This window comes from Lottia gigantea (assembly GCF_000327385.1).
Source record: "Lottia gigantea unplaced genomic scaffold LOTGIsca_27, whole genome shotgun sequence".
Taxonomy (NCBI): domain Eukaryota; kingdom Metazoa; phylum Mollusca; class Gastropoda; family Lottiidae; genus Lottia; species Lottia gigantea.
This window is the reverse complement of record NW_008708846.1, coordinates 934287-956969: the sequence shown is the minus strand read 5'-3', so window position 1 is coordinate 956969 and position 22683 is coordinate 934287. Positions and strand designations below refer to the sequence as shown.

At 36.2% G+C, this 22683-nt stretch overlaps 4 protein-coding genes across 4 annotated transcripts; 1 reads left to right on the top strand and 3 right to left on the bottom strand.

Annotated features, from left to right (window-relative positions):
- Positions 1–1829: 1829 nt before the first annotated feature.
- Positions 1830–2237, bottom strand: LOTGIDRAFT_161004 (hypothetical protein; the record flags this gene model as incomplete). The annotated part of the gene is made up of 1 exon (XM_009056251.1): positions 1830–2237. One exon carries the CDS (start codon positions 2235–2237, stop codon positions 1830–1832), a length of 408 nt encoding a protein of 135 aa, XP_009054499.1.
- Positions 2238–2863: 626 nt separating this feature from the next.
- On the bottom strand, positions 2864–4878 carry LOTGIDRAFT_161003 (hypothetical protein; the record flags this gene model as incomplete). Its single annotated transcript, XM_009056250.1, has 2 exons — positions 2864–2969; positions 4436–4878. 2 exons carry the CDS (start codon positions 4876–4878, stop codon positions 2864–2866), a joined length of 549 nt encoding a protein of 182 aa, XP_009054498.1.
- A 1113-nt stretch (positions 4879–5991) lies between these two features.
- On the bottom strand, positions 5992–6207 carry LOTGIDRAFT_117771 (hypothetical protein; the record flags this gene model as incomplete). The annotated part of the gene is made up of 1 exon (XM_009056249.1): positions 5992–6207. One exon carries the CDS (start codon positions 6205–6207, stop codon positions 5992–5994), a length of 216 nt encoding a protein of 71 aa, XP_009054497.1.
- A 15933-nt stretch (positions 6208–22140) lies between these two features.
- On the top strand, positions 22141–22383 carry LOTGIDRAFT_117854 (hypothetical protein; the record flags this gene model as incomplete). The annotated part of the gene is made up of 1 exon (XM_009056248.1): positions 22141–22383. A coding segment is annotated over one exon (243 nt), but the record flags the coding sequence as incomplete, so codon positions are not given.
- Between the last annotated feature and the right edge of the window lie 300 nt (positions 22384–22683).

Here is a 22683-nt window from a genome sequence, read left to right as displayed (position 1 = left end):
CTCATTGGAAAAACCCAGATGATCATGGATATGTATTTGTAAATACTAGAAAACCTGCGGGTGAAAGAGTTATGATCGGCATATGTTAATTTTATTTTTTTAAAAATGAGTAGCTATTGGAATAATATGTTAAAAAGAAATAGAGAATATATCAAAGCTAAGAATAAAATAAAGACCGAAGTTGAAAATAACAGATTACAACAACTCGGATTATCGGAAAATCTACAAACTCTATTTCAACCCATATTAAAATCTCAAGAGGATATTAAAAAGAAATTAGCTTTAGAATATAAACCTCCTATAGAACCTCATAAAAATCACCCAGAACCGAATCCGAATTAGATGATATTAGTAGCCTTTTTTCAAACCCTAAAGCAGATTTACCAAAGAACATTTCAACAATCATTGATGATGAGGAGTTATTGTTTAATGGATTTAAAATTAAATCTAAGTCAAATTCCCCTATATTCAAAATCGATACAAAACACTTAATATTTACATTAACAAAAGGGTTAATAGATTTAATGAATGGCGGGTATATTGGCATTGTCGATTACAAGGATTTACTAGCATACTCAAAATTTCTACATGCAATAAGAAAGTCGGGACCCGAAACAAGAAGATCGAAAGCAGTTGAAACATATTTGAATAAAGTTATTCCTGATGAATATGAAGTTGATGAAGATGAGGTATCAGATGATTATGTATCAATGTATTCTGACCCTGCATATGACTCACTACCACAGTCAGATATAATCGGGCGTCCTTTAGGGATTTTATTCGAGATAAACCATTCCTTGGTGGGATTCTTATGGATATTAGGCAAAGTGTACAAATGTCTCTTGCGACAATCAGGTTTGGCAGACAGATAGTTATATTGTTTCTGTTTGAGATAACTAGTTTTGACTAAATCGGAAAGAATACTGTTAATCATGTTAGCAGTTTCTTTGAAAATTGGTTTCATGTTTAGGATTATTCAGTTGATTCTCTGCTTCTGAAACGTAATCCTCCCTATTAAGAATGACACAACATGAACCTTTGTCTTTTTAATAACAATGCTATCGTCTTTCTTAAGTAAGTTTAACGCTTCACGTTCCACTCGTGTGAGATTAGGCTTTTCGTGTGTTATGGAAAAGTTCACTGTTTGGCTATTCATACTCGCAAATGTTTTCAGCCTGAGGGGTGTCCTCGTGGATTTAGGAATAAACATTGTTCTAGCACCACGTGGGGAGTGGTTTCGAAAAAAATATGTGCAGCTAAGATTTCGTTGAAATCGTTCAATGGATGGTCGGAGATAATTCAAGTTAGCTATCTTTGGTGTGGGAATAAATTTAACTACAGTTTGGCCTAGCGGTGGCCTCTCGGTATTTTTATCCCGAGTAATTAGTTTAAAGACTTACTCGATGCTTGAAGCTGGTGTATCCAAAACAAATAAATGCTGTTTGCTGTTTCTGGAGACCAATGAAGATTATCAACTGGTTCGAATTCTTCTTCGTAGGGTGGTAAGATTATCATGTTGTTGAGAGTGCTGAGGTTCTGTTGTGCTTTCTTCGAGATTTTATTTGAAATGGGTATACATGTGAAGAGGATCTTGGATGTTGGGAAGGTTTTGTTGGCTGTGGCGATTAATTTCTGGGCTTGGTTAAAATTAGCTGATCACGGTTGTTGAGGCCTACATGAAGAATAATGGTAGTTTGGAATCATGGTCGTATGATTCCAGGATTGACTGTATGTGATGGATTTGGGCACCGGGGTAAGAATTTCAGTGTCTGAACTGGTTTTGGTAATTCGATTCAGGTTAGATGATCCAATTATTAAGGTAGATTTCTTTAGAGCAGGTAGCTTCCTATGTCTGCTGGACTAGGAGTAGGTGAACTTCGGGCTCGTTTAGGGGTTTGGTTCGGCAGCGTGGTGGCTCTAGATGGTGCAGGTGTAGTGTCCATTTCAGTTGGTAGAGATATGGTTACTCGGGTTTTTGTTTCGTTGATTCTTTGAATACTTCGTGAAATACTTTCTGTATCACTTAGTGAAATAAACTCCTTTAATACATTACAAATTTCATCCATTTTGTTCGTTTCAAATGATTTTCTATTTGCCGAAACGCTTCCTCCTTTAATAGATCGTCTGATAAAATTTCTTATAAAAGGATTAGTGTGCGAATAAACTTTTTCTATATTTTCTTTTTCAGTATGTTTCGCAACCATTCTAGTAGTTTCATACGATTCTTCTTCAACCATTTCTTATGTTAAATTAATATGTTGTAAATAATTAGATTTCGGGGAAGGGAGGGTTTGATTCTCCCAAATGTACAGGCCTAGGGTGGAGCAGACACTTTATTTAGAAATTAGGGTTAAGGGTCTTGATATTGGGTTTTCTTGTGTTCTTATTCTGATCTGAAATTAGAAAAAAAATTCCTTTATTAAGTCTTTATTACACACTTTATAAAATAATAACCATCGCTTGGTATGTAACAATTTTCGCCTTTGTATTCATTTATCTTTTTAAGTAGATTACCACCTCTGTCAGTTTTAGATCTTTTTACTATTCTAAAATTATTTTTGCGGTAAATAATCTCTCCTGTAAAATACCAATCAGAGGTTTCAGATTTATCATGCATCTTTGAATGATTAATCTTGAAAGTTTTAGCATTGAATCCAGATAATTTCATGTCTTGTTTATATTCCCCCTTTTCATATATTTGACCATTTATTGTCCTATAAACTACATATTTAAATTTTTCTTCATCTTCTTTTACGCGAAAATAAATTAGGTATTGAATTGAATATCTTTGAAAAGTCTTTTAGATACTTCTTTTTTTAAATTTCCAATTTTATCCATTCTTTTTCTAAGTATCTATTTTTAACTAGGAATTTTTAACTTTTATTGATGATATTTCTACATCAAATTTATCTAAAATTTCATTGAATTTTTCCAATTCTTCAATGGTTATGTTCTTATCTTCTCTGGATCTGTCAAAAAAAATGAATAATTTATTTAGATATGTATTTAAAATTTCTGTTTTCTTTTTATAATGAGCTTTCTGTTTTGATGTAAAACCTAAAGTAATCAATCCACAAGATGAAGTTTGTACGGCAGTGAACGCGGCTAATACAGTTATTGGAAGCATTAATCCAACGGCTACGGCTATTGCCACCGTTGTCCCTACTGTTAGAACTGTACTTAATGTTTTGAAAACAGAATCAATTCTACTCCATGTTTTTCTGCATTTGTTAAAGTGTTTTTATTTTTCTTGTAGTTCGTTTTGCTTTTCTATCATATATTGTTGTCTACTTTCGAGTTCCATTTTTTAGGTAATTAAATTAAGTGAACTTCTGATACTCCAAAATCTGCTTTGTCTATTTTTTCTTCAATAGCAATTATAGTTATTAAGGTATATAGGATATTTGTTCTTTCGAATCATTAATCTCATTCAGATGAACTGAAAATTATGGTTTTTTAATAGAGATTAATATAAAAACATATGCATCAACATCATCTCTTATTGTTGACTTTATGAATATCAATTGAGGTAAATATATCATTATTAACAAAATATAGTTTTATATAAGTCTGTCGTTCGTAAATACTGATAACTCTTTTTTCTTTTTTTTTTTGTGGTTCTGGATTTCTAATGATATTCATTGATGATGAAGTTTTCGTCTCCAATATCATATCAAAATCTTCCAATGAAAGTCGATCTTCTTCATTATCTGGTATGATTAATATTCTAAACCTATTTATATATTTTCCACTCGTGGCTATGGATGAATGAATTTTGTTATTGTATTCATCTACAACCTCTGGTAATATTTTAAGCCATTTTTTAGATTTCAATTCTGAATAATTTATTTTTGAGAGTTCTATTATATCTCTCAATAACTACAGCTTTACCTTCATTATGCGTGCTGTAAATTTCAAAACCTAGAGATTTCATATTTTTGTTATAAAATTCACTTCCTTTATCTACCCACAGTTTTTCTGGATGACGGTTAGATTGTTTCATAATCGTTTCAAATGCGTGTTTGACTGATAATTCTGTTTTGTGTTTCAAAGTAATAACCCAAGTATATCTCATATACAAATCTATAACTGTTAAGCAATATTTATCTTCTTTCGACTGGCATATGAATTAAATCGGCTGACCATATTTCATCTTTTTCAAACACTTTGACTTTTAAAAAGTTTTTAGTTTTTCTAAATTCTTTATGAATTTCATCCGCTAATCCCATGCCTAATTTCATCTTTGCTTTTAACAGATTTATGATCAGAGCCCTTAGCATTCTCTCTTTGAAAGTTGGATTTTGAATATTTTCAATTTTTCGATATCTTTTGTCTGTCTGCTTCGTGTCTGAAGTTTTTGTCTTTGTTTCTGTAAAGTATGTCGTGTTCTTCGCTGGGTTTGGGTTTATCGTTTTCGTCTTATCGCAGATCTAACCTGGTACCTGGATCAGTGTAATTATGACCGGGAAGATGTTTTTCTCTGGGATATTTCGCACATGGAAATCCAGGAAGAGAACCCAATGATTTATGTATATTTGAACCAAAATAAGTTTTTGGAGCGTGAGCGACTATCATTTTTATCTTTATAACTTTAAAACCTTTTCCTTTCCTTTCTTCTAATCTCCTGTTTCGCAGATCTCTTATTAGTTGTAATTCTTTCAACTCGTCAGATTGTTTCACTGCTTCGCTTATACTCTTTCCTGTTTGGGCGATTGAGCCGACGGCTTTCGCTCCGGTTGAAATGAGTGATTTGATGTTTGAAACAAAGCTGGCTACTTTTGGAATTATTGTTTTACCTAGAAAAAATAATGAAGAAAAGATACCGTCGCCCGAATAATCTTCGAATTTGTGTTGTTCGTGTTTTAGAATTAAACTCATCCTATTTTTAAATGAGTTAATTTAACGAAGAAATTGTGTTTATAAAACAAGAGTTATCTCCCTTCTACATTATTTAAAACCGGATGTTTTTTTTATATAAGGGTATTTTTAATAAGCTTTTTTGATGGAATGTAAGAAATGTAGGGAGTATAGGTGTAAGAATTTAAGGGGTTTAGGTCTTTTTTAGTGTAAGAATTTATGAAATGTAGGGTGTTTAAGTTTTTTTGTATATGAGATGGTAATTCGACATATTGTAAAGGTTGGTGTAGTGTAGATACACTGGATGGTCAATCTGGTAAAAAAAAAATTTTTGGTAAACCGGTAAATGGTAAAATGTCATACTAACCGAGCCCGACGTTGCTGAACTTCAGTGATCGGACGAGAACTGGTGCTTTCAAGGTGGTATGGCCGTAAGACACTATATCGGAATTTTTCAAGCCGGTCTTTCTCGCAAAACACGGGAAAATGTCTGCAAAAAGTAGTCTACAGCACTCGGCGTTCCTAGGCGGTCACCCATCCAAGTACTAACCGAGCCCGACGTTGCTCAACTTCAGTGAACTGGTGCTTTCAACGTGGTATGGCCGTAGACACTATATGGGAATTTTTCAAGCGGGTATTTCTTGCAAAACACGGGAAAATGTCTTCAAAAGGCTTCTACAGCACTCGGTTTTCACAGGCGGTCACCCATCCAAGTACTAACCGAGCCCGACGCTGCTGAACTTCAGTGATCGGACGAGAACTGGTGCTTTCAACGTGGTATGGCCGTAGACACTATATGGAAATTTTTCAAGCCTGTCATTCTCGCAAAACACGGGAAAATGTCTGAAAAAAGGAGCCTACAGCACTCGGTGTTCCCAGGCGGTCACCCATCCAAGTACTAACCGAGCTGAACTTCAGTGATCAGATGAGAACTGGTTTTTTTATCTTGTAAAATGTTTATTAACAAAATATAAAAGCTAAAATTATATCCTTGACATTTCATTCAAAATTTATTGAGATTTTTTCTGAATTAATAACAACATATGGATTAGCCATAAACATTAAGTTACGCAAAGTCGGGATCGGTTATTACCTGGTAACAACGAGTGCTGTAGACTCTTTTTTGCAGACATTTTACGGTGTTTGGCGATAAATACCCGATAAAAAAATCCGCATAGAATGTCTACGGCCATACCACGTTGAAAGCACCAGTTCTCGTCCGATCACTGAAGTTAAGCAGTGTCGGGCTCGGTTAGTACTTGGATGGGTGACCGCCTGGAAAAACCGTAGAATCCTTTTGAAGACATTTTCCCGTATTTTGCAAGAAATACCCGCTTGAAAAATTCCCATATAGTGTCTACGGCCATACCACGTTGAAAGCACCAGTTCGTTCACTGAAGTTAAGCAACGTCGGGCTCGGTTAGTACTTAGTAAAGAACACTTAGTAGGAACACCGAGTGCTGTAGACTCCTTTTTGCAGACATTTTCCCGTGTTTTGTGAGAAAGACCCGCTTGAAAAATTCCACATACCGTCTACGGCCGTACCGTCCTATCACTGAAATTAAGCAACGTTGGGCTCTGTTAGTACTTGGATGGGTGATCTCCTGGGAACAGCGAGGATTGTAGAGAGACATTTTCCCGTGTTTTGCGACAAGACTCGCGTGAAAAATTTCCATATAGTGTCTACCGCAATACCACGTTCGATCACTGAAGTTAAGCAGCGTCGGGCTCGGTTACTACTTGGATAAGTGACCGCCTGGGAAAACTGAGTGCTGTAGAATCCTTTTGAAGACATTTTCAAGTGTTTTGCAAAAAATACCCGCTTGAAAAATTCCCATTTAGTGTCTACGGCCATACCACGTTGAAAGCACCAGTTCGATCACTGAAGTTGAGCAACGTTGGGCTCTGTTAGTACTCGGATGGATGATCGCCTGGGAACAGCGAGGATTGTAGAGAGACATTTTCCCATGTTTTGCGACAAGACTCGCTTGAAAAATTTCCATATAGTGTCTACCGCAATACCACGTTCGCTCACTGAAGTTAAGCAGCGTCGGGCTCGGTTACTACTTGGATGGGTGACCGCCTGGGAAAACCGAGTGCTGTAGAATCCTTTTGAAGACATTTTCCCGTGTTTTGCAAGAAATACTCGCTTGAAAAATTCCCATTTAGTGTCTACGGCCAGACCACGTTGAAAGCACCAGTTCGATCACTGAAGTTGAGCAACGTCGGGCTCGGTTAGTACTTGGATGGGTGACCACATAGGAACGTCGAGTGCTGTAGTCTCCTTTTTGCAGACATTTTTCCGCGTTTTGCGAGAAAGAGTCGCTTAAAAAATTCCGATATAGTGTCTACGGCCATACCACCTTGAATGCACAAGTTCTCGTCCGATCACTGAAGTTCAACAACGTCGGGCTCGGTTAGTATTTCAATGGGTGACCGCCTGTGAACACTGAGTGCTGTAGACTCCTTTTTCAGACATTTTCCCCTGTATTTCGAAAAAGAGCCGCTTAAAATATTCCCATAGAAAGGAAAGGAAAGGACCAGTTCTCGTCCAATCACTGAAGTTAAGCAACGTCAGGCTCAGTAAGTACTTGGATGGGTTACTGCCTGGCAACACCGAGTGCTGTAGACTCCTTTTTGAAGACATTTTCCCGTGTTTCGTGAGAAAGACCCGCTTGAAAAATTCCACATAGTATCTACGGCCATGCAAGTCCGATCATTTAAGCAACGTCGGGCTCGGTTAGTTCTTGGATGGGTGACCGCCTTGGAACACTGAGTGTGCTGTAGACTCCTTTTTGAAGACAATTTCCCGTGTTTTGCGAGAAAGACCCACTTTAAAAATCACCATATAGTGTCTACGGCCATACCACGTTGAAAGCACCAGTTCACTGAAGTTAAGCAACGTCGGGCTAGGTTAGTACTTGATGGGTGACCGTCTTGGGAACACCGAGCGCTGTAGACTCCTTTTTTGCAGACATTTTCCCGTGTTTTGTGAGAAAGACCCGCTTGAAAAATTCCACATAGTATCTACGGCCATACCACGTTGAAAGCACCAGTTCTCTTCCGATCACTTAAGTTAAGGAACGTCGGGTTCGGTGGGACTTTTGTGTTTTGATGAGAGCTGACGTATTTTCAGAAGTTCTGTTAAAATCAAGTTTAATCGAAGTTATTTGAGCAGATTAATTGTTAATGATTTTCTAAAAATGTTAATCAATATATGTACTTTTGATTGAAGGTAGTATTTGTCTTTAATCAGTGCACGTTTTTGTGTTTTGAGGGCCTTTGGCCATGGCCAAATATGTTGACAGTAGACAATATGGCCGACACTGTATTGCTAGTGAAAGAAAACACGGTCAAAATCTTGACACGCAAGTTTAGCGCGCGCGAAATAATTGACCTTGTTGAAAACAAACTCGGAGAGGACTCCGTTCTAGCATGTGTGCCATGTACTGACTCTTTTGATGTGACTCTAATTAATCGTGTTGCAGAAACTCTTTAAAATGATGGACTAATTAGTGGGGAAGATGGCTTTCATTGCAAATTTGTTAATTCACGTGTCAAGGTTGTTTCATTTAGGCACATACCTGTGTATGTGTCTGACAAAGAAATTTTTTGACAAATTGCACTTCTGGGGAGTAAAAGCTACTGGGCCCCTAAATAGGAAAACTGTTGACCACAATGGCAAGAAAAAATATGATGGTACGCGTTATGTCAAGGTGCAATTCCCGGATAAAATTTCAAGCTTGCCCTACGCAACAAGTTTTGATTCTATACGCCATAATGACCAGGAAAGAGTATGTTTTAAATGTCTCGAAGCTGGACATGTTTTATCAAATTGTCCAGAATTTAGGTGCTTTAAGTGTGATCAACCCGGTCACGGTAAAAGGAATTGTGTGTCTGTTTTATGTCCGAGGTGCAATTTGTTTAGCTGGAAATGTGAGTGTGTCCAGATTGGATCAGACGATATTTTTGATTCAGTAGCTGACGCACGTGCTGATTCTAATCTATTATGGTAAATCTGATATTTTACAAAAAGAGTCCGTTGCTGAAAATTCTGACGTTATAAATGATTCGCATGGTGTATAGTGACGTTATTAATGACCGTAGCGACAACCTTGATGGTAAAAATGTTGTTAAATCCAGTGTTGATGAAATGAAATCGGTTATTGAGCAAAATGTTAAAATTAATCTTGAAAAAATTGAAAATATAAATCTGGAGAGTATGACTAAGAATTACGGTGCTTTGAATAATTGTGATGATGATCAGGAAATGTCTGATGCCTTTGCCTCCTCTTCACAATCGCCAGATTTGTCTGGAACAGCGCGAATCGGCAAAGGTAAGGTTAAACGACAGGGTAAACCTGAGCAAGAGATCCAGTGACAGTGATGTTTTGAAAGTGATACAGGACCGCAAATCAAGCAAAGTAAAACTAAATCCATCTACAGCCAAGGAAGTTATTAGTAATGTTAAAAAATCAAAAATCAAATAAACTTACTTTTTGGGGGTTTTATATTTAATTATTTAGCAACCATAAACATAAATGGTTTAAAAAATGTTGTAAAATTTCAAAAACTTATTTCTTATTTTCTTTCGCAAAATTTAGATTTCGTGTGTGTGCAAGATACACATTGGGATAATTGTTTTATTGAATCTTATAAACACTTCTGGGATGGTAAGATTTTATATAGTAATAGCAATTTTGGTTTCAAGGGTTGTGCTTTATTTATCGCCAAACAGTTTATTGACAAATGTGAAGTAGTATATGCTGAACAAAACGGTAGACTTCTGGAATGCAAAGTATATATAAATGATTATGTGTTTTCTCTCATATGTATTAATGCGCCGAATGATGAAACAGGGCGTCATGAATTTTTTCGGTCCGTTGCTGATCGATTACTACTTTCAGAAAACGTTGTACTTTGTGGTGATTTTAATGATATTCTGAATCCCTTCACTGATCGATCAGAAAATATGACATGTTATGGCAAAAGTGATAGTACTTTTGCTAACTTTGTAAATGACCATTCATTGTGTGACATATGGAAGCGTAAAAATCCAAACAGTGCAGTGTTTACCGGAGACAACTTGTTCAAGGCAAATTAAAACAATCACCAATTGACTACATATTTTTATCTTCCGCTGTAGTGAAACATTCTCTTTATTGTTTTGTCTCGCATACCAGTTTTAGTGACCATATTTTAAAATCTGTAACATGATAAAATCATCTGCATCATACCCCTTGTACCAGACTGAACCACTTTTATGGTGGGACAATTTAAAGTACAGCCTTAAGAGGTTCAGTATATCCTATGCTCAACAACAGAGAAAACGAGTTTAAGATGAATTTTGGCAATTTTCATTTGTTGAAAGCCAGTAAAGTGTATGATTATGACTATGCTCCTATTTTTGATTTACAATCCAAGCTTGAATATTATGAAATTTCAAAATGTGAGGGTGCCATCTTAAGGGCAAAAGTTCTAGATTCACTTGTGTGTTCGCATTACTTTCTTAATTTAGAAAAGCGGAAACAAGAGTCCAATGTAATTCGATCGTTACGATCTGCATCTTGAACAAACCGGATGTTATTTAAGTAAGCAGATAAGTGAAGCTAGCGCTGAACATTGTGAACCTATTATTTCCCAAAAGGAATTATTTTCCGCTCTAAATGGCATGAAACGTCGTAAATCGCCGGTTTTTGACGGTTTAACAGTTGAATTCTTTGTTCATTTTTGGCCTGAGTTAGGTCCAGTATATTTCCATGTGATCAATGAAATTCAAAAATGTGGGGAACTAAGCAGAACTATGAAAAGGGGCATAATTTCATTGTTTTACAAAAACAGGGGAGATAAGTGTGATTTAAAAAATTGGCGCCCAATTAGTTTGCTAAATGTAGATTATAAAATCTTTGCCCGTTCATTGGCATGACGATGATGATGATGTGACGTTAACTTTATCAAACTTTGATTCAATTAATGAAGCCATTGAAACTATTAATGTTTATTGTTCCGCATCAGGTGCAAAAATTAACCGTGATAAGTCGCAGCTATTACTTGCTGGTTCATCAAAGAGTGTTGTGTGTGACAACTGTCCAGTTACCCTTGTGAATGGTTGCATGAAAATACTAGGTGTACACGTGGGTCCGAACAAACTTAAGTGTGAAAAGTTGAATTGGGAGTCAAAATGTTCCAAAGTGTCTAAAATACTAAATATGTGGAAACAAAGAGATCTACGGCTCAAGGGTAAAATTACTATTGTAAATACATTATGTTTGTTCATGCTTTGGTATTTAGTTCGGGTGGTAGAAATTCCATCTTGTGCATTGAAGAGTAACGATAAATCTATTCGGGATTTCATTTGGTTTGGAAAGGTACCGCTTATCAAAATCTCAACTTTATTTAAAACATAGTTAGACAGTAGTCCTTTGTTGTTTTAGGCCATTATTTCAAAGAATGTACTGTTTTTGTGAACACCTACTCACAACTTCCAAAAACTTACTTTCTTTGACCTAAGAATGTACAGTTTTTGGAAAAAATTGTACATTATTAAACTTAAGAAAGAACAGATTTTCAGATAACTAGAACAAACATATTATTGCAATTTTTGAAGCAATACTACAGTCAAATGAATCAAAATTTCATGGACAAATTCATTGAAAGTTTGAACTTTCATAAGCTCTTGTCATTTTAGGACTGACTTTCCTGTGATCTAAACCACCTTGGTTTGTCTTTGAAACATCTTCTATGTACTGCAGATATTTTTTACCTTCTAAGTCATACTTAACAGACAATTGAGTGTTCATACCAAACCTTAAATTCCTGTGTTCTTGAGCAGCTCGCAGTGCAATCCAAACAAGAAAGAAGAGTATCCAATAAGTGCTGTGGGTTACTTTCACATAACAAGCCTTTACTCCATAAAATCTCTTCTTGTTCTATTGTAATAACTTCTGACTTTTTGGTATTAATACCCAGTCCAAGTCTCGACAACTCCTTCATTTTACTGTTCAGAACACTTCTTAAACCCTGATATTCTTGATCATTAAACGTCCATTCTGACGAAGGTAGTGCTGTATAGATATAATAATCTCATACAAAGTATTTGGTTTATAATTATCACCGGATTCCTTACGCACTTCAGCTATAAAAAAGGAAAGTGCCTCATTTCAATTCTTGATTGGAAAGATTAGATAAACCTTTTTCTTCAGAGTTATTATTGTTTCTGTGTTTCTTCCACATACTAAACAAATTAACTGCCCATCTAGTTTTATTTTCAGTTTTAATACCACTTTTAACCAAATTCTTTTCTGGCAAATTTGGTGTTTCAACATCGCTTATATCAGAGTACTTCAAATCAAAGTTTGGTAACTGTATATGGCTTCTTTTACATAATTTTCCTCCAAATTCAGATCATCACTAAGAAGAGTATCCGTTTCTAAATTATAATCATCTATTTCACAAGTCTTTGTTTGGGTAATAAATATATCATCATCACTAGAACCTGACATCTTGACACTTGAAGCATCAAGCTACATACAGCTGAATTAAGTTTTGTTTCTGTATCCATTGTAATAACTAGTGGATCTAATTTTGTGGGTTTAATCACTTTCTGAAGAATGTATATATTTATCACTTATTTTTTTTTCTTACCCCTTACGGGGTAACAATGAAAAAGGTAGATTAGGTTTGGTATCAAGAAAAAGAAAAATCCTTTAGACTGGCCTGGTTATCAAATTTTCTTCAATGCCCTGATGATGCTCCCTGGAAATTCTACATGACATATTTTTTAAAGTCGTATAAACAATTTTTATGTTCTTTTGAACTTTTATTTATATCTTCAAAGGAACTAAGTTCCTTGCCTGACTTTTATGGCTCTATGCTTAGAGCATGGGATGATATGCGTGCTTGTGGTCAATTTTTACCTACATTGTATAATAATATTTTGAATCAGCCCCTATTTGATAATCCCTACATTATTAAAGATTTGAAATCGCTGTATTTTGAAAATTTTGAAGAAGCTGGAATAATTAAGGTTAATGATATTGTATACTTTTTCAAACCAGGTTTTCTTACCACTGAAGCTGTTCTTGAGTGTTTTGACGATATTTATTAGGATGTTAATATTAATAACATAACTTCCCAATATAATATCGACAAACTATAGACTTTTTGTTATTAACATTCTCGATGATCCACACTGTCGATTGTGTGAGCAAAACCTATCAGAAACCATTGAGCACTTACTAATTCATTGCAAATCTGTGCAACCTTTATTTTTGTCTGAATCTCTTCAATACTTTTTACAAAACACTGGATATTCTGTGGATCAGTTCAATTTTTGGCTAATATTTGGTTATCCAGTCACAAATGATGTCAACAATATTTTCATAGCACTCATGTTCTCTATTGCAAGGCTGTCAATTATAAGACGATGAGCATTGTATAATAGAAATAATACGAAAATTAGCTTAATACATTTATATAAATCATTGTTAAATAGCCATATAACATATATTCATCAAGATATGAAATCGAAGGGAATAGGCCACAAGTTTACATTAAGTGATTGGAAGAGAACTGGTGCTTTCAACGTGGTATGGCCGTAGATACTATGTGGAATTTTTCAAGCGGGTCTTTCTCACAAAACACGGGAAAATGTCTGCAAAAAGGAGTCTACAGCACTCGGTGTTCCCAAGACGGTCACCCATCCAAGTACTAACCGAGCCCGACGTTGCTTAACTTCAGTGATCGGACGAGGTATGGCCGTAGACATTCTATGGGAATTGTTAACACCTAACAATGGAAAAGGTCTGCAAAGGAATCTACAGCACTCGGTGTTTCCAGGAGGTCACCCATCCAAGTACTAACCGAACCCAACGTTGCTTAACTTCAGTGATCGGACGAGAACTGGTGCTTTCAACGTGGTATGGCCGTAGACAATACATGGGAATTTTTCAAGCGGGTAGTACTCGCAAAACACGGCTAAACCGAAGCTGGTGTTTTTTCGCGTGAAATTTACTGGACTTTCTATAGGTCCTAACACCCAACCCCTTGGGCTTAACACCAGATTGGTTTCAAAGTTGGTGTTGGTAGCCATGATGTTTATTGCATTCCAAGAGGTGGTGGCTGGAATTGTGAATCATAATCACAGAGTTATATATAGAAACTAGAGTCTACACTAATCACGTGACCGCGGGCCGATAAGGAGCCTTGTCGGCCATTATGAGTCCGGGAACTTCGTCTGACGTTGAATCTTGACCTACTTAATGTTTTTGTATACAAAATGCTTGAAAGTTGCTGTTCTTACGGGTGTTCTAACACGAGAAAGGGAATGGCTTAGTATTTCTCTGACCAGTCTAGGCTAAGCCTAGCTAGGAATATGAGTATGTAGCCACCAATTTAAACGATTGCAGATCAATTAAAAGCATATATTTCAATCTGAAAGTTATAGGTACTAGGCCTAGTGGGGCCCTGGTGTTCATGGTCGGTGGGACATTGGAAGTATCCTGTCGCTTATTTTTTGACAGACCATTTATCAGGGAAGGCACAGAAAGCAGTTCATTCTTATTCTTACCGAATGTGGTCTGATAGTGGTCGTATGCAGTGCGAGTTTATTATCATTAGACACCCAACTCATTAGGCCTTCCATAACATTTAGAGACTTTTGTATTCATTTAAGCCTAGCTTTATAACCACTTTCGCATAGTATGCCTAGGCCTATGCCTATTATGGAAGACCTAATAATAAGATTCACCCGGATTTTCACTAAAAAACTTTCAACTCATCATAATTAAAATATAATGAAATAGCCAGGTAGGTAGAAAAAGCTTTATTCTTTAAATAATGAACCGAAAATTTTTTTTTAATTTGTGTTTGAGAGAAACAAAACAGAACATCCGGGTATTCAACGATAAAACTCCCCGGACTTGTAATGGCCGCCGTCGCTCCATGAAGGCACGAATCTTTAACGTTGAGTCAATGGGAGTCACGTGATCAGTGTAGACTCTAGTTTCTATATATAACTCTATGATCGGAGAGCCCAAAATCGATTTCGCAAGATAGCTGAAAGTTCTGAAAAAATCGTGCAATTTTGACAACTAGTCTCTAACGCCCAGACTTTCGTCGCACCAGGCGTAAACAAAGTAGGTCTAAATGATAGAGGCAAGTCTTCCCTGGTAACTAAGCTAGTTTTATCATTAAAGGGATTGTAAAGATGTTTTCTAAACGTTTTATGTGTATCGGAGACATTGGTCGCATCAATTTGCACCATTACCAATTTTCATTCCGACCTCTGTAATTCTAAAAAGCATCCGATCTACGTTTTAAGTCCAAATTTTCCACCCAAAATTTCTGGGACTACTTTATAGAAGGCCTGAAGTTTTGTGAACCATTCATTTTTCCAGCAATTAACATCAAAATAAATCCTTTCTACCATTAAATCCACTGGGTTCCATAGAACAAAATCTGTCCACGGAACTGACATGATGGCCATCTCCCCTTGTACTTGGGAAAAATAAGTTGAATTCCTTTTCAGGGATAAGACCCCATTGTCATGGATTGTCACACAAAAGTCCTTTATGGACATCTTTCCAATCCAGTCCTCGAATGTCTTGTCCCCCGATGGTACTTGACCTCAACTGCTCCATTCTGCAGACATTCTGCTTGAGAGGCATCAAATAAAGTCAAACCATGAATTGTTCATATGCCTTGACTCCAGCACTTTCGTGTTCTTTGCACCACCTACCAGTCCATGGCAACCTATGAATACACAAAACAAAAAGCAATACTAAATAATTTATAAAGTCACACTGTAAACTATAATACTTAGGGTTGCATATCAATTACCAAATTGAGATCTATTGATTATCGAAAAATTTTAATTGATAAATTTGATAAAAACTAAATAAAAAGTTCTGTAGACTCCTTTTTGCAGACATTTTCCCGTGTTTTGCGAGAAAGACCCGCTTGAAAAATCCCCATATAGTGTCTACGGCCATACCACGTTGAAAGCACCAGTTAAGCAACGTCGGGCTCGGTCAGTACTTGGATGGGTGACAGCCTGGGAACACCGAGTACTGTAGACAGACATTTTCATGTGTTTTGCGAGAAAGACCCGCTTGAAAAGTTAATGGCAATAACTCAAAAACATTTCATCGAAAATGCATCAAGTTAGAACTCCGAGATCTTATCAGTTTCAATGATCACACCAAGTTTTATCAGAATCGGTTGAAAACTGTAGCTTCTATTGTGCTCACGAACAAATTTTGACGTGTTTTTACAAAGTCAAGGGCAATAACTCGAAAACCGTTCATCAAAAATGAACGAGTTAGAACTTTTCCGAGATCTTTATCAATTCCAATGATCACACCAAGTTTCATCAGAATCGGTTGAAAACTGTAACAAAGTCAAGGGCAATGGCTCAAAAACATTTCATCGAAAATGCGTCAAGTTAGAACTTGTCCGAGATCTTATCAATTTCAATGATCACACCAAGTTTCATCAGAATCGGTTGAAAACTGTAGCTTCAATTGTGCTCACGAACAAATTTTGACTCGTTTTCATGGACAATAACTTGAAAACCGTTCATCAAAAATTCCCGTGATCACAACAAATTTCATCAGAATCGGTTTAAAACTGTAGCTTCAATCCTGCTCACAAACTATTTTTTCAAAGTTACAGCAGACGACATCTATCCCGGCCAGATCTACATGGTTTTTAGTTCTCTGCAGTTTATTTCTCTACTATTGCTTCAATCAACTCTTCTCTTTTCAGTCTAGTCTGCTGTAAAACTTTTAATCTAGTTATCGCTTGTCTGTCACTCGAAGATGTTATCAAAGCGGCCATTAAACTTGTTTCTTGCCATACAACGTACTCATTACGCATGCGTACCGCAAGTCTCGCATTTTCTCGGGCTATTCCACTAAAACTAACGCGTTTTATGACGTTGATATCTGTAGTAGCTTCCGGTAGTTCCCAACAGTTGACGTCATAAAATGCGTTAGTTACAATGAAATTGCATGGACCACAGAAGTTGAAATAAAAAATGGAATGGTGCAAATTGATGCTATCAATGTCCCCGAAATACATAAAACGTTTAGAAAACATCTTTACAATCCCTTTAAATGTGGACATCTTACCGAAGTAACGGAATAAAACACAAATTATCAAAAGCAGTCTGAATAAGAAATGAACCCAGTATAACACTAACACCGGGTGTTAACCCAACGCCGGGTGTTAACACCGGTACTGACCTGGTGTTTTTGCCTTTGGTTCAACACCACTCATAAACACTTGGTGTTGAATATACATCGGTGTTGTCACCGACACCTAACACCTAACACTAATAAAAACACCAACTTTGAAATCACACAAGAACCTCGTTGAAAGCACCAGTTCTCGTCCGATCAAGTTTGGTAATAATACGGTTTGGTAGCGGATATAATGGTCGTCGACGGTGTGATTGGTACTGGTTTGGTAGTTGTTAGAATTGTAGCATTGGGAACGGACTGGGATCTGGTTCGAGGGGGGGAAGGTCTGGATACACGTCTGGACTTGGATCATCTAACCTGAATCGAATTACCAAAACCAGTTCAGACACTGAAATACATTCCTACTCCGATGCCCAAATGCATCACATACAGTCAATCCTGGAATCATACGACCATGATCCCAAACCTACTACCATTATTCTTCATGTAGGCCTCAACAACCATGATCAGCTACCAAAGACCTCCTTTAACTAAGCCCAGAAATTAATCGCCACAGCCAACAAAACCTTCCCAAACTCCAAGATCCTCTTCACATGTATACCTATTTCAAATAAAATCTCGAAGAAAGCACAACAGAACCCCAGCACTCTCAACAACATGATGATGAAGTCAAGTATCAACAGCGCAACAATCTTACCACCCTAAGAAGAAGAATTCGAACCATTTGATAATCTTCATTGGTCTCCAGAAACAGCAAACAGCATTTATTTGTTTTGGATACACCAGCTTCAAGAATCGAGTAAGTCTTTAAACTAATTACTGGGGATAAAAATACTGAGAGGCCACCGCTGTAGTTAACTGTAGTTAACTTGAGTCGCAAAATTCTCACACCCCTTAAGCATTCAATCTTAGACCGTGGACTTGAATTATCTCCGACCATCCATTGAACGATTTCGACGAAATCTTAGTTGCACATATTTTTTTCGAAACCACCCCCCACGTGGTGCTAGAACAATGTTTATTCCTGAATCCACGTGGACACCCCCTCAGGCCGCCATCCATCCTGAAATATTGAAAGCATTTGCGAGTAGTGAACCTTTCCATAACACACGGATTACGTTTCAGAAGCAGAGAATCAACTGAATAATCCTAAACATTATGCCATTTTACCGAAACCAATTTTCAAAGAAACTGCTAACATGATTAACAATATTCTTGCCGATTTAGTCAAAACTAGTTATCTCAAACAGAAACAATATGACTATCTGTCTGCCAAACCTGATTGTCGCGAGAGACATTTGTACACTTTGCCTAAAATCGATAAGAATCCAACCAAGGAATGGTTTATCTCGAATAAATTCCCTAAAGGCCGCCCGATTATATCTGACTGTGGTAGTGAGTCATATGCAGTGTCAGAATACATTGATCATTTCTTACTACCTCTAAGCATGTCAACATCGCGCCTACCTTAAAGACACAACCGATTTTGTCAATAAAATAAAAAATCTTCGAGTTCCCTCTAATGCTATTTTAATTTCTATCGACGTTTCCTCTATGTATACCAATAGCGATAACACTACTGGTTTAACGGCAGGTCGTAAAGCTTTTAATAGAAACCCACATCCAAACAGACCCGACGATGCAATTCTACAGCTTTTAGAGATTTGTCTTAGTCGAAACGATTTCACATTTAATGGTAAAACATATTTACAAACTTCAGGGACAGCAATGGGCAAACGATTCGCCCCTTCGTACGCAAACCTTTTCATGGCAGAGTGGGAACGTGAGGTGTTGCCCCTCTGTCCATTTGACCCACTTTTTTACGGACGCTTTTTGGATGACATTTTTATGGTTTGGACTTATTCTATCGAACAGTTTTGGGAATTCTTTGAAATTCTCAACAACCACCATCCTTCTATCAAACTAACCGCAAACGTGAGTGACAAAAGCATTAGACTTTCTCGATACCACAGTCTTTAAGGGAGACATAGCAGAAACAAATAAACTGGATATTAAAGTGTATTTCAAAGAAACTGATACTCATCAACTCTTGCAAGAGCTCCTTTCACCCAAAACATACCTTTTCTGGTATAATTAAGTCATTAAGTTTTACGATTTCATCGAATTTGTACAAGATCTTCTGATTTCAACCAAGCCTGTACGATTGTTTTCTCAAAACTGAAAGAGCGTGGGCACTCTAAACGATTTTTACGAAACATAAAAAATTCCACCTCAGCACAGATAGCAGCTAAAAACAGACTTTATGTCGAAGTACCTCCAGGTTTAAGAAGTGCTCCATGTTTGTCCAGTAGATGCAAAACATGTCCCTTTATATCAGAAACTCATTATTTTGTAAGCAACTCTACGAATAAAAGGTACCCGATCCAGGAACATCTAACATGTGAACATTCGAATGTAATATATTTAATTTCATGCAAGAAATGCCCCAAACAATATGTAGGAGAAACTAAGAATAATTTACAAACTCACTTTAATGCTCATAGGTCAGACATCAAATTAAAGAAAGACAAGCCTGTTTCTAATCATTTCAACCTCGACGACCATTCAATAGACGATCTCGCCCTAATCCCAATTGAGCGTATAGAAATTGACTTGCCCGAAGATGAAACTACCAAATTCCGCCAATCTAGGGAAGCCCATTTGATTGAGACATTGAATACAGCAAGACCTATATGACTAAATATTCATCATAATGTAGGCATAGCACCCTTTGTTGTCCCGTTTAATACAACCAGCAATCGAGCAAGCAAGATAGTTCATGCCCACTATAAGAGCCTTCAAGAGAAATTCCCCCATGTCTATAAGCAGAAAATGATAGTTGCATATTCAAAAAATAAGAACTTAAATGATAATATTGTAACAATCAGTACATAACAGATACTATACTTCTCGCCCATCGGGCGAGTTATTTTTTCTAATTTCAGATCAGAATAAGAACAGAAGAAAACACAATATCAAGACCCTTAATCCTAATTTCTAAATAAAGTGTCTGCTCCACCCTAGGCCTGTGCATTTGGGAGAATCAAACCCTCCCTTCCCCGAAATCTAGCTAAATCAGCATCATTTGCAAGATTTCTTACCGGTTCTTTTAAAACACTTCCATCGCCAACATCGGGTATCCAACTTGAGACTGAATAGAAATCTTTAGGATATAAAACTGTTTTTCAACATTGTTTCGAATTCCCCAGGGTGTTTAATTGTTTCTATCGGATTTGAACCAGCTTCCAAAACCATCTCGCTAAATAAAGATGGAAAGAAATTGTTTTCTAACGTTGTATTAGTTTGTGGTACATGATTTTCATTGGGAGTTCCATCTTTTATTTTGAAATCGCATCTGAAATAAGCATCGGAAAAAAGCAACCAATTCGATAATGAATTAATTTCGAAGGTAATTCTACCACCATCACTCAACTGGGATTTAGAACCAACAGTGGGTGAGATGATAATATAATCCTCTTTTTTCTTGTTAAATGAGTAACGAATGGATCGTATAATTAAAAGATTGGATCAAGTATTTCATTTGCCATTTTTAAAATTTGAGTAGAAATTGTGGTCTGTTTTCCAAATGATGAAATGTAGGGTGAATAGGTTCTTTTTTAGGTGGGGGGTTGATGGAATGAAGGGTGTGTAGGAGAGTATGAGATAAAGAGATGGTGGGGTATTAATTTGGTAAAATTTTTTTTTGGTAAATCGGTATATCTAACCACCATATCTGACCGCCATATCTGACCCGCCATATATATAATCACATATACTACTCATGGAAACTTTGGATCTCGTAGATATTTGCAATATCAAAATATAGAAAAATTCACATGGAAACGTCAAAAACCGTCTATATACTGTCGGTTGGACTATTTTTTAATTTCATTTGACTAAACAACAAAATGTCAACATACTGACATAACATGTGGGTTTAAAACCGATCATTCATTGATAACCATTTTTGCTGAAAACAATAGAGGTCGTGGTATCTTTAAATTAAATACATCACTACTTTTGCACCAGAAATACGTCGATCTGATAAAAGCCACAATAAAAAATAGTCAAGAGTATCACGCTGATTGTGATCCGCAGATATTATGGGATTTTGAGGAAAAACTATTAAATATGCGACACATAAAAAGAAACCAGATTTAAAAAAACTTGAAAGAATTAGAACAAAAATTAGAAAATTTAAGTAATACCAATCCACCCTCTTCTAGAATTGACGAACAAATAGAAACTATTAAGCAAGACATTTACAATATAGATGAAAACAAACTGAAGGGTGTAATACTGAGAGCAAAATTGAAAGGATTAACATGTGGCGAAGGCAGCAGTAGTTTTTTTCGAACTTAGAAAAACAAAATTCAGCCAAAAGGGTAATCTCTTCATTGTATGATCCAGAACACAATCTAATTGAAAACAAAGACGAGATTCTGAAAGAAATTTCAAAGTATTATAACACTTTATATTCATTCATTAATAAAGAATATTCAAAGAAGTTAGAAGTATTTTTTAACGGTGCACATGACTGTCCCTTTTTAGATTTCGAAGAACGAAAGTTGTGTGAAGGTCAAATATCTGATTTAGAATGTCGAAATATTTTAAAACTTTTAAGAATGGGAAAACCCCAGGGAGTGACGGTCTGCCATGTGAATTCTATAAAATATTCTGGAATGACATCAATAAATTAGTATTAAATTCATTCTATCATGCATATATTAAAGAACAAACTAGTTTTACCCAACGCCATGGAGTAATTACACTATTACCAAAAAAGGAAAGACTGTAGGTTATTGAAGAATTAGAATCAGTCTACTTAATACCGATTACAAGTTAATGACAAAAGTAATTGCATCTCGACTTAAAAATGTACTTTTACAGTGACCAGTCTGGTTTTATACACGGTCACTTTATTGGTCAAAATATTAGAACATGTTTAGATGTGATTGAATATTTAGAAGACAAACAAGAAGAAGGAATGATCTTTCAAATTGATTACGAAAAAGCTTTCGATACACTAGAATGGAAATTTATTGATGAAACTTTTTAATTTCGGCCCCTCTATTAAAAATGGATAAAAACATTTTACAATAATATAACTAGTAGTATATTGAACAATGGCCATGCAACGTCAATGCTTAACATTCACAGTGGAGTCAGACAAGGGTGTTCACTTTCCCCATACATTTTTATAATGTGTGCAGAAATATTTGCGATAGTAATTCGTAACAACACAAATATAAAACCTCCCAAAATACCAAATTTTAACCGTAAAATTTCCCAGTTTGCCGATGTTTCTCGACGGAACGTATAAATCTTTAGAACATGTGGTTCAAGTCCTTTTAAAGAAACAAGTGGTCTAAAAGCGAATTACGAAAAATGTGAGATAGAGCCCATAGGTCTGTTACGAAGATCTGGACTGCCGTTCACCGTTCCATTAAATATAAAACGGACAACTATTTACATTCTAGGTATTCACATCCCAATTTCGAACAATTTAACACAATTACGTAAATTAAACTATGATACCCGAATAAAAAATATAAGTGCGCTATTAAAATTCTGGTATGGAAAAGTGAAAACTATCATTGGAGGAATTTCGACACTGGCATTG